Raw genomic sequence first — 15821 nt, 5'->3', positions numbered from 1 at the left:
AGGGCTTTTGCATTCTCTTCGAGTTCGCAAAAAGACACCGTAGACCGGGAACTTGGAGCCATGGCGTCCAAACTTCACAGTCTCTTCGACATTCAACCTGTTTCCGTGACCAACCCGGAACCGACATACCAGAAGAGCAAGGGCAAAGCACCTCAAACGCTCGGCGATGTAGGTGTACTACCGGACGTCGAACTCGTGGATTTTGCTTCTCGCAAAACAGGCGATAGCCGACAAGCATCGTATGCAGAGCATGAATTGCCCAAGGGCGCGCAGACCCCGAAAACCCCCAATGAACTCGAGATGAGTCGTCCGGCCACACCGAATCGAGAGGATGCAGTCGGTACTATCAGGACCTGGAACGCTCAACCGATGACCAAATGGAGAATCCTTTGCTGTTGCTTGATCTACTTTTCAAACGGAATCAACGACTCAGGTGAGTTGAGACATTGATATAGACCTGCCATTTTGGATTACTTTATCAGAATCAAGACTAACCAGTGGCCAGTCGTCGGTGCTTTGATTCCGTACATGGAGTCGTACTACCACATCTCGTACTCCATCATGTCTCTGGTCTTCGTTGGCAACGCCATCGGTTTCATCTCTGCCGCCTTCTTCACGAACACCATCCTAGGCAAGTTCGGAAGGGCAAAGACTCTGATCATAGCAGAATTGATACAGTTGTCCGCATACGTTATCCTTGTTTGCACCCCTCCGTATCCTTTGGTCGTTGTATCGTAAGTATTCAGTCTTGGAACTCAGTAACGCACCGCTGACCATGTCAGTTTCTTTCTCTTGGGATTCGGTGCAGCCATCAACCTGGCCCTCAACAACGTCTATTGTGCGAACACTCATCCACCTTCCGTCATTCTTGGCCTCTCGCATGGTAGTTATGGCGTCGGTGGAATAGTTGCACCCATTATCGGAACAGCAATCGTCTCACAAGGAATTTTGTGGTCGCGCTTCTACTTCCTTACCGTCGGACTGCGACTTTGCTGCATCGCTTTCGCAGCATGGTCTTTCTGGTCATACACGGAAGACTCTGAGGAAACTCTCTTGGAGACCACGACCAGTAGGCAAACTGCTGCGGAAGATGCCGCCTCCAAGATGAAGAACCTTAAGCTCGCTCTGAAGAACAAAGTCACCATCTTCGGCGCCTTGTTCATCTTTGCATACCAAGGAGCCGAAGTGAGCATTTCAGGCTGGTTCATCTCATACCTCATCAACTACCGTAATGGCGACCCTGCAAAGGTCGGATATGTCACAGCAGGCTTTTGGGTATGTTTACTTGTTGCATACTGTATCGCTTCTGCTAATTGCCGAATAGGGAGGCATCACGCTTGGCCGTTTTGTACTCACTCACGCTGCGCCCAGAATAGGCGAGAAGAGATTTGTCGTCATCCTCACTCTCGGCACCATAGCTCTTCAACTTCTGGCATGGTTGACACCAAATTTGATCGGAAATGCAGTCGCTGTCTGCTTGTTGGGCTTGTTGTTGGGCCCCGTCTACCCGTGTGCGCAGACTATCTTCTCGCGCCTCATGCCTCGTCATATTCAGACCACCGCAATCGGATTCATTGGCGGAGCAGGAAGCTCAGGTGGTGCGGTTGCGCCCTTCACAACTGGTGTTCTCGCGCAGGCTTCCGGTAAGCGACCTTTATTCTATGCGCAATCATCAGGATACTGATTCTTAAGGTACTTGGGTACTGCACCCCGTTGCACTTGGCATGTACGCTGTTATGCTTGCTTGCTGGTTCGCGCTACCCAAGGTGCGCAAGCGGACTGATTAGACTTCTCGACTTTGCGACAATGTCGGGCCTGGAACACACCGTGACCGAAGTGTTCGTCTAGTACGAGAAATGCGAAGGTTGATGATAGGCCACCATGACATCATTTTGAGACCACTAACATTGCGGGACCCGCGGAACGCGTTGTGTACCAACAGGATGACCACACCACGCTCAAGTATATAGCAAAGCGTACCTGCTTCTCCTGGATCGCTCACAAATTGGAAACCATTCTCAACAATATCCCAAAACACAATCTCCCACCGTCCAACATGTTCGCGACACAAACCATACAAATCTTGAGCATATCCACCGCGCTGTTAGCGTCGGGCGGCATCGCAGCATTGTCTCTCTTCGACGTTCCAATGTTACAATCACAGCCAGCATCTCGATCTCTTCCAATGATACGCTGGCTCTTCTCAAGAGGCTCCCACACGTTTCCAACAGCCGCACTCACATCCGCGTCCGGCTTCGTCTATCTCGCTTACAAAGCTCTCCCACCATCTTCCGTCAACTCGATTTCCTCAATCGTTCAGCATGCCGTCAAGGGCAAGCCAGGTCTTTATCTCGCCGCCGCCGCGCTTTCTTTCAGCATCGCGCCAATCACGGGTCTGGCAATGATACCCACGAACTTTGCCCTTATCAAGAAGAATGAAGAGTTGGGCGGGAGCCGAAGCAGGGCGTCTGCCGAGTACCGGGAGAAGGCTGGATCGAAAGAGCGAAGCGCTGATGAATCCGTGGATAGCAAGGATGACGTGAGTCAATGGAAGGATTTGAGTGTACCACAAGAGAAAACGGAGAGGAAGAGTACTCAAGCAGAGGATCAAGAGGTAAATGAGCTGTTGGACAAGTTCGGCAAGTTGAACATGCTGAGGGCAGTAGCTATTGGCTCGGGTGGTATCGTGGGGTTGATGGCTGTTTTGGCGTAGGCGTTATTATGTTGCTATATAACCCGAAGTATTCCGTAATCCAGCCAAGCACACCTAGCTCCCCGCAATAGGCGGCTCGCATCATGTCCAACGAATGAAAGCGCATGCACGTTACGAGCACGACATTGATTGCACCGCTGACGTGAGCTGGCTGACTACCTGTTGTGTAAGATAGCGGAAGCGGAATGGGGACGGCGATAAGCATATACCATGCGGAACATTCAGCTTGCTTTCAGCTCTTCGTGCCAGTATGTAGTACTATAAAGCCTTAATTATCTATCACAGCCAAATCTGGTCCAATCTTTCCATTGCGACACCTGTGCAAGATGCATCGCATATTCCTCCTCCCAGAACTCCTCATCCAGATCGTCACTCTCCTCCCCCCTTCTGAACTCCCCATATACGCTTCTGTCTCCAAGCACTGGAGAGAAACACTTCGCCTTAATCTCCCTCCGCGCCTTCTTCCTCTTCGCGACGCTTCATCAGCAATCCCCTCCACTGCTACAAAGCCCGAGACCCTTGACAGACTACCGCAATTTGTTTCCTCTCTCGCCCAAGACATTCTCGCACGAACAACACAGTGGATGAATCCTGGCTTGCCACTGGATATCTCGGATGACTACTACTTTTGGCATGAAGGCGCTTATGGGAATATTCTCTCCGCGCTTGTCCCGTTTTTGCATCCTTGGCTGGGGAAGCATGTGTGTGAATTGATAGGTGGGCTGGACGAGATGGCGAGGGGAGAGATGGGGATCTGTTTTAGGACGCGAATGAGCGTCAGGGAATTTCATGAGTGGTTGGCGGGGTGTGAGAACGAGACTGAAGAGGGTAGAATTAGTATGAGTGCATACTTGACGAGACCCGTGACGCGGAGTATCGAGGTATACTGTGTGGACGGTGCGGAGTGGGATCGGGAGTATCGCAATGTACTACATCGACATGGAAGAAGAGATTGGCAGCAGCGTTGTGTGAGGGTGGAGCGAGAAAAAGGTGTTAGGATGGGAGATGTTGTTGAAGAGTTGAGGGGTGTGTTGAAGACTAGTAAGATTGGGGCGCACACTGGAGAGGCGATACAGAGAGATGTGATGCTGGAGTGGAGATTTGAGGAAGCCGCAAGCAGAATGACATGCTTCGAGTGGTTCGACGGCACTGGATAAGGGAAGAAACACCAGGATGGAAGCGGAACGAATTGGGCAGACGATGGACGATCTACAATGATATCAATATGGGTCTGGGTATACCATGAAGAAGTAACAGCCAACACCATGCGCCAAGCCAATGCTCACTGATCAGAATATTGACCAAAAGAATTGCGCCGATAAACATACCCAGTGCAAACGTTCACCAGTTCCATGTCCTGCTTGCGGCCGAGAACACAGGTGGTTTCCAAATCAAACGATCAGGATCGATGCTCCTCTTGCCCTTCAGCTTCTCCTTCGCCTTCTGTCTCTCCCGTTGCGCGATAACTGCATCTGTGAGAACGACAACGTGCTGGTTCTTGCTGTATCGCAGCATGTTTAGATTTTGCAGGGTATGCAGCACATCGTTCGTCGTCATCGCCGTCGCAGCACCCAAATCCTCGATGTTAGCCTCGGTTCGGCCAGGCTCCATTAGAATATCGACGAGAATCTCCTGCCAGTAGGCACGGTATCCGAGCAGACCCAGATCAGACAACGGCTTCTCTGGAGACCCGAGCTTGTTTTCACGCTTGGAAAGAAGGTAGGAAAAGTCGATAAGCAGTTTACCGAATCCTTTTCGTTGGTATTGAGGTAGGGTGAGAATACAGGCCACGTTGTAGCCTTCTGCCGATTCTTTCTCTTTGGAAAAGTAGCCCACAAAATGGCAGCCATGTTCGTCGCGCGTGCACATGCAGTAGAACAAGAAAGGGTCGACATCGTAGTATAACGTCTTATGGTCCAGGAACAGCTTCGAAAGTAGACAGAGGTTTCGACACCATGTCCGCTGCCGCCTCCCGTCAATCTCGAAGAAGGACACATAGTCGTCTCGGTATATCTCGTTGCCGGGTGGGTGGAGCAGGTGGCACTTTGTGCGGTGGCGCTCGAACTGCGTTACTTCACCATAGTAACCAAGGCAGAATTCGCAGATGTACACTACATCTGAGTCGACAAAGTCCACTGGGTAGGGTGAGAAGTACCAAGGCTCGACCTCGAATTTGCCCATCTGGATCTTCTCCAAGTTACGCACCCGCGAAATCTCGGTCTGGTTTTGGGTCATAGACCCGGATGTACGTAGCTTCTCGATTTCATCTTCTCTCGAGTAATCCTGGGGTGGCATGGCCTTGGCTGCTGCGGCGGCATCCTGCACGTCGACAAGGTCCATCTCCTCATCCTCGGGTTTCGGTGTGCCTTCTGTGACTTCGCTCGTGACTATGAGTTCTTGGTTCTCCTTGCCACTTGCTTTGGACGGCCTCGGTGCTTTGCCTGGCAGGTTGCTAGACGTCGATTCTGGTGTGCCTGAGATCTCACGATCAAGTTTGCTGCGGGATCGCTTGAGGTTCTTCTGATCAGACTTTGAAGGTGCCTTGTCGGTCTTAACGGCAGTGCCCTTCTTTTTGTCTGCTTTCTCGGGCGCTGGCCACTCGACTTCTCTTGATAGATCTATCCGTTCGGCTTCGATCCACTCATCCAGACGCTTGTTGAACTCTTCATAATGAACGTAGAACTTGGGCCTTCCCTGCCTGGTTTGGATGGACAAAATCTCAGCTTTGCGCTTCTCGCCATCCTGTATCGTGTTAGTCTATATACCAACAAGTATTGGTGTTGCTGTTTTAGTGTTCATGCGGCTGGGGTTTGCAATGCACATCGCGGTGTTGCGCGCTAGTCACGTACCTTCTCAACCCACGCCTTCACGCCAGTCCTGCACGCAGCGCGTCAGCATACATAATCAAACTGTGCGCATGGTGTCGCACTTACCTCAGCTGTGCAAGAGTGGCAAAGCCTGTTTCTACGGGCGCCGGCGTCCCGGAGGGCTCATGCGAGTTTTCTCGAGGCGCCATGGCGATGCGACACGCGTTTCTCGATTCTGGTAGATTTTGGAGCTCGTTGTGAGGTTTGATGTCGCGATGATGTTGGGGGTGCTGGGCTCAGTCGCGATGTTGCCGCCTGCCGATCGGGCCTTTGCGTCGCGTTCGAGCCGACATCTGGAAGGTGCTAGCGCGGGTTTGAACTTTTGCTCGCGGGGACTGAGCGGAGAAGCGCAAACGGCCAACATCCTCGACAACCACTGACAGGACGACCCTCACACCGCTATGCCGCGCAGGTGACGACAACATGGCTCCAATCGATCCCAGCACTCTGTCCTGCAACTGGAAGATACTGCAACAGCGACTCAAGCCTTCAACGCCCGCGACACCTCCGAAGAACAAGAAGTTCGAGGACGAGAAGCAGTCTTCGCTCAAGCGCAAGAGACCTCAGCACGCCAATGGGAAGCACGGAGATGCATCACCAAAAGTTGTAAACGGCTCCCAGAAGAACACACCGCGAAAACCTCTGCCCTCGAGAAAGCGACAGAAGATGGAGGAGCCCGCGTCTGTCGGCGCTTCAGCCAAGCAGCATAACGCCAAAACCCTCTCCAAAAGCATCTCGATGCCCTCTCTCAAGAAGACACCCCTTCTGAGCGACCCGAAGGATGCCGCGGCAGCGGTGTCCATCCTCGAACCACACCCCGACTTTCCCGATATAGAAAACGAGGGCGTATCAGAGGTAGCGCTGCCCGGGAAATATGTCGCATTAGATTGTGAGATGGTGGGAGTTGGCCCAGAGCCCAACCGTGACTCTGCGCTGGCAAGAGTGTCGCTAGTCAACTTTCATGGTCATCAGGTCTACGATTCCTACGTTCAGGTACCCCGAGGAATCGAAGTTACCGACTATCGAACCGCTGTCTCCGGCATCGAGCCTAGACATCTCCGCAAAGACGTCGCGCGACCCTTCGACGAAGTACGAAACGACCTCAAGATCCTCCTCACCGGGCGCATACTCGTCGGTCACGCGGTGAAGAACGATCTCGACGTGCTCATCTTGAAGCACGACAAGCGCTTCATTCGCGACACATCCAAGTTCTCGAAGTTTAGAGAGTTGGCCATAATACCGGGGCGCACCCCAGGCTTGAAGCTATTGGCAGACAAACTACTGGGTGTAGAGATTCAAGTCGGTGCTCATAGCTCGGTTGAGGATGCTAGGGCTACCATGGCGCTGTTCAGGTTGGAAAAAGACAGCTTCGAGCACGAGATCCGGCAGAAGTATGGTAACATCCGCCTCGACGCAGCTGGGCCAGAAGTCGACGTCGGCGGTGGTGAAGAAATGAAGAAGAAGAGCCGGAATAGGAAGAAGAAAAAGAAGAGGAACTAGTAGGCTGAGACGTGTACTCTTACAGCTGCTGTTGTTCTTGATCTTGCTGCATTTACTTGGAGTCTTGCATGGCACGGATACCCTGAAAAGTTTACGTGTAATTTTACATTTACTATTGGATCATGTACTGTCGGTAGCTTTGCATCTTTGGCCAAGGTTGTTCCTGTGCCCACCAATACATCAAATATTCTCTCCATGTGTATCTAGCAAAGAGACTGCTTCCGATAAAGCCTTCACGTGTTTCAGTCCATGTCTGGGGCAGCCTCAACCCGAGACCGGGAGTATCACAATGGAGTTGAAATGTGCAATTGAGGCCAGGACTTTTGCACTCTGCCTCGTCATGCAGGTTGCCGACATGCTAATGTCCGTACATCCGCCAGACTGGTACCACTAGTCTGCTACCATCTTCAACTTCACCAGAAACTCTACTGGATTCTCTGAGCCGGTCCGAATTTAAGGAGGGCACCAATCTTGGCGCCGCCTGCACTCGTCCGACACGTGAAGCTTGACGATATTTGGCTCGGACCTTAGCGGAGATAGCATCTACCATGACCAGATATCCCCGCATTGAACATGGGAGACCTTGGGATGGTGTTCCTCCACCGTCTTACCGCCATCCGACAAAGATCGGCCCCGACAACCGTCGGCAGTCTCGAACTTGGACGCAATAGACGAAGAGACCGAAGATGGACCCTGAGGTACTCCAGCGTAACACGTCATACGCATGTGAAGATTCAGGAGATATAAGAAGAGGCCGAGTCCTGCAATAGGCCCCTCACAGTACCTCGCACTTCCATCTCCATCTCCTAAACTCCACTACCTTTCCAAAGTTTCCCAACTACTTTTTCAAGATGCCTTCTCCATTGGGTGACGTACCCAAGGCTGCGTCCCTCCTGGACTTCCACCGCGTCATGTCGCCCACTGCCGGCATTCGCGTTTCTCCTCTTTGCTTGGGAACGATGAATTTTGGCGATGCGTGGGAGGGCATGATGGGGAAGTGTGATAAGAAGACCGTGTTTGAGATTCTTGATTTCTTCCACAAGCAAGGTGGAAACTTCATTGATACGTAAGGCTTTATACCATCCATTTGGGCACGTCGTGGTGATGATGGAAGCTGACATTGTCATAGCGCAAACAACTACCAAAACGAGGAGTCTGAGACCTGGATCGGCGAGTGGATGAAAGAGCGAGGCGTACGACACGAAATGGTCATAGCCACCAAGTTTACCACCTACTTCCCTGACCCAAACAACTCTCCCCGACAACGTATCAACTACGCTGGTAACAGCACGAAGTCGCTCCGCGTCTCGCTTGAGGCATCCCTCAAGAAGCTCCAGACTGATTACATCGACCTGCTGTACGTGCACTGGTGGGACTTCACGACATCTATCCCTGAGTTGATGCAATCGCTTAACGCCGTCGTCAACTCTGGAAATGTTCTATACCTCGGAATCAGCGACACGCCTGCCTGGGTTGTCAGCAAAGCGAATGAATGTAAGTATAGATATTTGGCAAGACTTCGTATCCGTAACTAACGAGAAATTCAGATGCCCGCAACCACGGCCTCCGTGGCTTCAGTGTCTACCAAGGCCGCTGGTCCGCAGCCGATCGTGACTTCGAGCGTGAGATCATCCCGATGGCACGCGAAGAAGGCATGGCTCTGTGCCCGTGGGGTGCCCTTGGTGGCGGCAACTTCACCACCGAAGAGAAGCGCAAGAACAACGAGCAAGGTCGTAACACTGGCCCAGCTTCCGAGAAGCACATCGAAATCTCCAAGAAGCTCGAAGCCATCGCCGACCAAAAGAAGACACAGGTCACCAGCATCGCCCTGGCCTATGTACGCCACAAGTACCCCTTCGTGTACCCAATCGTTGGCGGCCGCAAGATCGACCATCTTAACGGTAACATCGAGGCGTTGGCAATCGAGTTGAGCGAGGAAGAGATTGATGACATTGATTCCGCTGTTCCTTTCGAGATTGGCTTCCCAATGAACTTCCTGTTCGAGTTTATTGGTAACAAGTACAAGAACAACATGACCAGTTCCGACGTTGGTCTCCTGGCGTATGCTGGACCTCTGGAGAGCGTACCAATACTGCAAGGCCCTAAGCCACACCCGCTTCAAGGATACGGAGGCAACTAAGAGCATGGAAGCTAGATATTGAACGTAAACGATAACCGGGCCTATAGCTTCATGCATGAATCAAAGGAGTAGTCTGAAAATTTGATGTTTACCAGTGATACAAATGTCTCGCTTCGTAAATGATTCCTTCCCAGTCAATTCTTTTGTTGACGGAGGCTCACCCTCACCTTCCTAGTAGGACCAATCAAAATCCAAGCGGGGGCCCCACTTACACACTCTTTGCACTTTCCAATTCGCTCGCTCAATGCAGCACAACACACATCACGCCATGGACTCTCAACTTATTCCACTATCCGATTTCAGACTACCAGACCACTCAAAAGCTGCATTAAATCTCAATGGCTCCCCTCTCAGCATCATCGATCCTTCCAGTCTCACTCCCGAGACCACTGGCGAAAGCATTACCCCAGCAATCGGTCTAGCAACAGTCTTATACAAATGGCATCCAAACGCACTTGCAGCCTTCCTAGATCTAGATGCCTGGTTCTCCTTAACATGGACCCTAAGCATCGCCGAAGGCACACCCGAAGGATCGAAAATCGAAATCGGGCGCATAGGCAACCAAATTACTTTCGGCAGTCTGGATAGCAGCGGCGATAATTGGACGTTGATGCTTACCTACAACATTGTTCTAGAAGGTGAAGACAGAGGGAAGTGGATACCGAATCCCAAAGAGAGTATGTTGGGCGAGGAAGACGTCACAGATCCAGAGGAGATTGAGAAGCTGGGTAAAGAGTTTGTGGAAAAGATTGTGAGGGAGAAGAGGTGGGAGACGGGGAAGAAGATGAAGCATCGGTTCTTTGTGGAGTATGCGCCCATGGATGTTTGGGGTGATGGTATTCCGATGAGTCCGCATTGGATGTATTCTTCTCTCGATCTTTCGAGGTGTACGGCTTGCAAAAAGACGGGTGTTGCGTTACAGCGTTGTGGAAGGTGTGGGACGTCCACGTACTGTTCGGATGTTTGTCAGAAGGGGGATTGGGCTGTGCATAAGGATGTGTGCAGTATGAGTATGGAGGATAGGGGGCAAGCGATTAAGTTGTCCGAGAAGGGTGGGTTGATTATGTGGGATGTGGAGAAGACGTATGCGAAAGAGGAGGGGGAGATGAGCGCGAATCCGAATTTTGAGATACCGCAGGTGAAGCGGAGGGTTATGCAGGATACCTAAAGTAGTGAGAAGAGCGGATGAACAGAGGAGGCCGATCCAACAGCGCGTCGGCCTCATCCGATAGCAGGGAAGAAGCAGGATTTTGTCGTACCAAGAGATGGAAAGATATGAAATTTTGACTTTGGAAGGCCTATCCGATTGATGTCTCAGGTCAATATATCGCTTACATACGTCTGCTGCTGTATTGTCTGATGTTCGATACTGCCGCACTTTGTTCCACGTAGACCTGAACGTAAGTCCGTGGACTCTCCCATCCCTCGTTTGCCTCAGTATGACCCAGTTCAATAAGATTGCGTACCCTCCCGCACCTCCCATCAACTCAACGAGGGCTCTTGGTCCAGTGGTAAGACACTCGGATGCAACGCTGGAGGTATACAGGCCTGGCACTTAACCGTGTCAGTAGGGGTAAAGCAACCGGGCACACGCCATGGATTCGACCATCGGCCCCAGGGTAGAGTGAAATCTCCCTTCAAACTGTAGCAGACTAGATGATGCAGCTTTCGAGAGACGTGCGTTCGATCCGCATAGAGCCCGATGATTTTTGCGTCCTTGATCGTTTGGAATGCGGGCTAAGTGTCTTGGGTATCTTTTTCGCATTTAAGTGTGCTTGATACAATTGTGCGACCACTGATTTCTCCTCTAGCCTGTGGGGAAGGTCTGGGTGGTGATGGTAGGTGACAATATTCTTGATGCTAGTCGTGTAGACTGGGTGGATATGTCTCTTATGATTTTGTTGCTTGCTTGCGGAGTCGCCCACTTTATCCATATGCACCAAAGCGTGAAGTGTTCCAAGTCGACCGCCATCTGCCAGGTAAAGGTGCGCATCCGAAGTGATGTTCTCAATTCATCTAGGCGCTGAGACTCGTCCGAAACTTTCTATACCAATAGTCCTCGGTCTTTATACATCAGACTGTTCATTCCGTCATCTGGTAACAGACCAAGGAGCATTTGGTCTAATGGTATGACGCTCGTGCTAAACTTCCGTAGACCTTCTTAGGAGCGGGCACTCAATCGTGCCTTGGACTGTTGATATTGTTCTAGGTCCACTCTGTTTATAGTTGGTGCAATTCTGACGCAGATGCGGGTGGAACGAGAGATCTAAGTTCGAGTCTTAGAGTGCTCATCCTCTCTTTTGCTTCGTTGGTGGGTGTAGTGCGTGCCGTTTTGGTGGTAGGTCGGCATCGCTTTAGTCCCTCACTTTTTGGCCTCCTTCTTCTTTTCTTTATCCCACTCTTTTTGCTCCTTCATGAACCTCTCCTTCTTGTCCACATAGCCCTCGTGCAGCTTGGCCTTCTCCCAAACCTCCCTAAAGATGATGCTAGCCTCCAGTTTCTCATCTTGCCCTTCGTGGCCCTTGCTTCTCTCTAGTTGCTCTCCGGTCTTCTTGTCGTACTTTCTTCCTCCAGCATGGTTTGCATATCTCTTTGCCCTGGTCATTCCCATCTGCAAGAACTTGCGGGACATGTCCATGCCAACGAAGTCATCCTTCTTGTCGTACTCCAGAAACTTGGCGTAGATTTCAGACGAGGACTTTTGTGCGATAGCAGGTGTTTTGAAACGCCATAAAGGGAGGATCTCGGACTTGTAAGGCTCGAATGTTAGTACACCTTGTTCGCCGCGACCGATGCGATAGCTCATCCGCTGGGCTTTTGTCAGAGGTTCCGAAGGCATCTTGATCGCGTTCCTGATCATTGACTACTTGCTTGGATGCTGGTGTTCAGGTCAGAAGCGGTGGCAGCGAAGGGAGGTGGCTGGCGAGGGTTCATGACGTAGTGGGTTCACGCTACGCGACGCGCGAGCACGTTGCTTTGCCTTGCACTACCCAACACGCGTCAGGGTCTCGCTGCATGCACCAGAGCACTGTGATAAACTCTCTTGAGGCACGTCCTTCTGCTTCCTCACGAATTACAGAACAGCACTGTAATAGACATGGACACAGATAAGAGTGGATGTTGGGGTGTTCGACCAGGACTTGGTCCTGCTTATATACAGTCTAATGCAATCCTGTCTAATATCGCGGTATATGTACAGGTGGGTGGGTGCAGTGGTCGCACTGGCGTGGCTGTCTTATCCCAGGTCTGTGGGCGCATGCAGCCGTGATACGTTTGTTTGTTGAATCTTCTCCCAGGCTTCCTGTTATTGATTGTCGTTCTTTCCCCGGGGCTTGCACACCATCTTCTCGACTCTTTGCAAGATGGTCAGTTGTTGCTCTTCTTTGCCCTCGTCATCTTGTACACCCAGCACCTGCCCAATCAGACCACCAGGCTTGGGCACTGGGCATTCCCTCTTCGCCGCCAATTTTTCTTCAATCAAGCGCTGCCTTCTCCGCTCCTCGCTCATGACGCCATTGCAACTCTCGTCTTCCGGCACTCTCCGCCGCCGTCTCCGCCTGTTCTCTCCTGTGGGGTCTGCGGAATCGGCGAGTGTGCGAGGGTCGACCGGGCAGGGTATCAGATGTGGAGCGGCGACGACGAGGAATGAAACCATGAGCGTCGTTCCAAAGAGCGAAGTCGTCATGCGCGACCGCGGATGGAGGTGCGGAGGCATGTTGTGTGTGTGGGTTGAGAAATTAGAGAGCGAATTGCGGAGGCATAACTGGACCTGGAGAGTCGTTAACAGCTGGTGGGTGGAATTGCGATAGTCGCTCAGAGCATACTGTGCCAATTGAGATGCCTCGAGCAGATGTGGACGGCGGGGGAGCGGGGTTGACGGTGGTGATGGTGTTCTGGTGGAGTGAACATGGACGGCGGAGCTAGCTGGACGGGCTTGGACCGACATCCCTGCGCATTCGCATGCCCGCTGTGGATCTCTCGCCCTCGACCTCCACCAGCCCACCACCTTGACTTATTCACCTGCCACAGAGCTACCGCCCTTCAACATTCGCTATCTTCAGCTTAATAGACCTATACTACTATCACATAGTCACGAGACCCGCCCATTCACTGCATCTGTAACGCGCCACACGCGTACCGCTACCCTCGTACTGTTCGCGCCCACCAGAATCTTCCGTTACGAACAGCTCGCATAGCTGCAGACGCATTACGCACGCAATTGCCAACCGAAGACTTTATACGTCCCGAAAGCCCTGCGCGGGCGTATAGCGCATAGCCGTCGCCATGAGCGCCGGTGGTAGCGACCTCGACAAGTATGGACAGCCACTCAGCCGCCTAGCATACGTACGATATATGGGGCTGACACCGATCGCAGAGCTATCCAGCAGCTTCGCGCATGTCGTCCGATCCCCGAGAACCAAGTCCGAGAGCTATGTTACAAAGCACGCGAGCTGTTGATCGAAGAGGGCAACGTGGTTGGGGTGGATGCGCCCGTAACGGTAGGCACGATACTGAGTCGGCACTTGGGCATAGCTAATCGCATGGCGTTGCTAGATATGCGGTGATATTCATGGCCAATTTCACGACCTGATGGAGCTCTTCCGGGTTGGTGGAGACGTACCGGACACGAACTACCTCTTTATGGGTAAGCCGACCGAATCCCGCCATGCTGCTCCGCACTGACTGTATGCAGGCGACTTCGTTGACCGCGGTTTCTATTCGCTCGAATCTTTCCTCCTGCTCCTATGCCTCAAAGTCCGATACCCAGACCGAATAACACTCATCAGAGGCAATCACGAGTCTCGCCAGATCACGACTGTATACGGGTTCTACGATGAGTGCTTACGGAAATACGGCAGCGCCAACGTCTGGAGGTAGATCGCAATCGCATGGTCTGGATCGAGTCAATGCTAACACTATCAGGTATTGTTGCGAAGTCTTTGATTACCTAGCCCTTGGTGCTCTCGTGCAAGGCGCCGCAACATCGCTCCAAGCCACCGATGGCCCCATAGCCGAGTCCAGCAACGCAGAGAATATGCCCGACATCGACCAAGACATCGAGATTGAAACGCTCAACGCGAATGGCGAGGTTATGTACCGCTACGCACGCAACTCAGACTCCCAGTCAAGCGCCGCCTCGCAAGTAAGCGCAAATATGGGCTCCTCGTCCCCCGTCGCCCCAACACCCGGACGAGTTGGCCCTGCAGGAACGGGTGCAACCTCGTCTGCCAACGGCTCAGCTCGGAACGATACCGGAGCCATCTTATGCGTACACGGAGGGCTGTCACCGCTCGTCGACTCTGTGGATAAGATACGGCTTCTGGACCGAAAGCAAGAAGTGCCACACGAAGGAGCTATGTGTGATCTCCTCTGGTCCGATCCCGACGAGATTGACGGGTGGGGCCTGTCACCGCGTGGTGCTGGCTTCCTATTTGGAGCCGATATTGTCAAGACGTTCAACCATAAGAACGACCTCAGTCTCATCGCAAGAGCACATCAGTTGGTCATGGAAGGTTTTAAGGAGATGTTCGACTCAACAATCGTCACGGTCTGGTCAGCGCCAAACTACTGCTACCGTTGCGGCAATGTAGCCGCCATCTTGGAACTTGGCGAGGATGGATCAAACGCTGGTTTCCAAAGGAGATCGAACGGCGACAGAGCAGGCGGTGGTGGAGGCTGGGTGCTAGGCTCCAACGCTGGACCAAACGGCGAGAGGCGACTGAGTTCCGTACTCAACGACACTTATCAGAAGAACAGGGACGGTCCAGGACGGCGGTACCGGGTGTTTGAAGCTGCTCCCCAGGACTCGCGAGGCATGCCGGCGAAGAAGCCAGTAGCGGACTACTTCCTTTGAGGAACGGCGACATCACCGCTGGAATTGGAGTTGAATAAAGCTTGAGGATTGGATACCATGCCTCGTTAGGCCGTTCCCGCGTTGCTTATGGGATCGCTTCAGAGCACATCCTGCAATTGAGCTTGGGCGTTTGGAGTTTGCAATAAGAGTCCAATGAAGTTTATGGGGCGAAGACACCTGGCGCTTGATGCTGGATGAAGCGATATAAGACTCCATTGTTGCTATACCGTCATCCGACCAACGCTCATGTGCCGCCATATCTCTGTCATGTCTTCACTTTCCTCAGCGCATTAATCGTACAACAGATCTGACACCACTCCGTCCATGCCGATAGCCGACTCTGATGAAACCCTGGAACGCCGTGGGATGTTACGAAGATTGGATACGACCACTCTCCCAAGCATAACTCCATCTGAGGCTATCTATCGATGGCGTTGAGTCCCGACCTCATTACAAAGTCATCGAACTAACGCAAACGTTCGTTAGCATCCATAGCCCAGGTGTTGCGGTATCATCTTACCGTGTACGGCTTTTACGTATTCCAAAGTCGGTGAGGATAACGGGGCGACCGCGATTCTCGTCCGTGTTTCCAAGCTCCACATCTGGTATTCGTGAGAAGCCAGGCTAGGCCAATGTTGAAGAGCAACCAACATACCGACTTCAGAGCGCGCGATCTGACGACGAGGCATGAATTTGCGCAAGAAGTATGCCAGGAGAGGGATGCAGGTTGCTAGTAGAGTTACAAAA

General features: G+C 52.2%; 9 protein-coding genes across 9 annotated transcripts; 6 read left to right on the top strand and 3 right to left on the bottom strand.

The window, feature by feature from the left end:
• Positions 1-60: 60 nt before the first annotated feature.
• J4E78_000122 (uncharacterized protein) lies at positions 61-1787 on the top strand (the record flags this gene model as incomplete). The annotated part of the gene is made up of 5 exons (XM_049360788.1): positions 61-433; positions 506-734; positions 783-1275; positions 1325-1643; positions 1693-1787. The coding sequence occupies 5 exons, from the start codon at positions 61-63 to the stop codon at positions 1785-1787; spliced, it is 1509 nt and encodes a 502-aa protein (XP_049226071.1).
• Positions 1788-2056: 269 nt separating this feature from the next.
• J4E78_000121 (uncharacterized protein) lies at positions 2057-2713 on the top strand (the record flags this gene model as incomplete). Its single annotated transcript, XM_049360787.1, has 1 exon — positions 2057-2713. One exon carries the CDS (start codon positions 2057-2059, stop codon positions 2711-2713), a length of 657 nt encoding a protein of 218 aa, XP_049226070.1.
• A 1341-nt stretch (positions 2714-4054) lies between these two features.
• Positions 4055-5729, bottom strand: ESA1 (Histone acetyltransferase; the record flags this gene model as incomplete). Its single annotated transcript, XM_049360786.1, has 3 exons — positions 4055-5455; positions 5563-5590; positions 5647-5729. The coding sequence occupies 3 exons, from the start codon at positions 5727-5729 to the stop codon at positions 4055-4057; spliced, it is 1512 nt and encodes a 503-aa protein (XP_049226069.1).
• A 274-nt stretch (positions 5730-6003) lies between these two features.
• Positions 6004-7080, top strand: J4E78_000119 (uncharacterized protein; the record flags this gene model as incomplete). Its single annotated transcript, XM_049360785.1, has 1 exon — positions 6004-7080. One exon carries the CDS (start codon positions 6004-6006, stop codon positions 7078-7080), a length of 1077 nt encoding a protein of 358 aa, XP_049226068.1.
• An 851-nt stretch (positions 7081-7931) lies between these two features.
• J4E78_000118 (uncharacterized protein) lies at positions 7932-9220 on the top strand (the record flags this gene model as incomplete). The annotated part of the gene is made up of 3 exons (XM_049360784.1): positions 7932-8146; positions 8210-8574; positions 8628-9220. 3 exons carry the CDS (start codon positions 7932-7934, stop codon positions 9218-9220), a joined length of 1173 nt encoding a protein of 390 aa, XP_049226067.1.
• Positions 9221-9488: 268 nt separating this feature from the next.
• J4E78_000117 (uncharacterized protein) lies at positions 9489-10388 on the top strand (the record flags this gene model as incomplete). The annotated part of the gene is made up of 1 exon (XM_049360783.1): positions 9489-10388. One exon carries the CDS (start codon positions 9489-9491, stop codon positions 10386-10388), a length of 900 nt encoding a protein of 299 aa, XP_049226066.1.
• Positions 10389-11582: 1194 nt separating this feature from the next.
• Positions 11583-12080, bottom strand: J4E78_000116 (uncharacterized protein; the record flags this gene model as incomplete). The annotated part of the gene is made up of 1 exon (XM_049360782.1): positions 11583-12080. One exon carries the CDS (start codon positions 12078-12080, stop codon positions 11583-11585), a length of 498 nt encoding a protein of 165 aa, XP_049226065.1.
• Positions 12081-12524: 444 nt separating this feature from the next.
• On the bottom strand, positions 12525-12935 carry J4E78_000115 (uncharacterized protein; the record flags this gene model as incomplete). The annotated part of the gene is made up of 1 exon (XM_049360781.1): positions 12525-12935. The coding sequence occupies one exon, from the start codon at positions 12933-12935 to the stop codon at positions 12525-12527; it is 411 nt and encodes a 136-aa protein (XP_049226064.1).
• Positions 12936-13504: 569 nt separating this feature from the next.
• Positions 13505-15074, top strand: J4E78_000114 (uncharacterized protein; the record flags this gene model as incomplete). Its single annotated transcript, XM_049360780.1, has 5 exons — positions 13505-13533; positions 13596-13719; positions 13775-13865; positions 13914-14094; positions 14144-15074. 5 exons carry the CDS (start codon positions 13505-13507, stop codon positions 15072-15074), a joined length of 1356 nt encoding a protein of 451 aa, XP_049226063.1.
• Between the last annotated feature and the right edge of the window lie 747 nt (positions 15075-15821).

Source organism: Alternaria triticimaculans (assembly GCF_023758025.1).
Source record: "Alternaria triticimaculans strain BMP 0046 chromosome Unknown scaffold_1, whole genome shotgun sequence".
Lineage (NCBI taxonomy): Eukaryota > Fungi > Ascomycota > Dothideomycetes > Pleosporales > Pleosporaceae > Alternaria > Alternaria triticimaculans.
The sequence above is the reverse complement of the archived record's forward strand: the minus strand, read 5'-3'. Positions and strand labels throughout refer to the sequence as shown.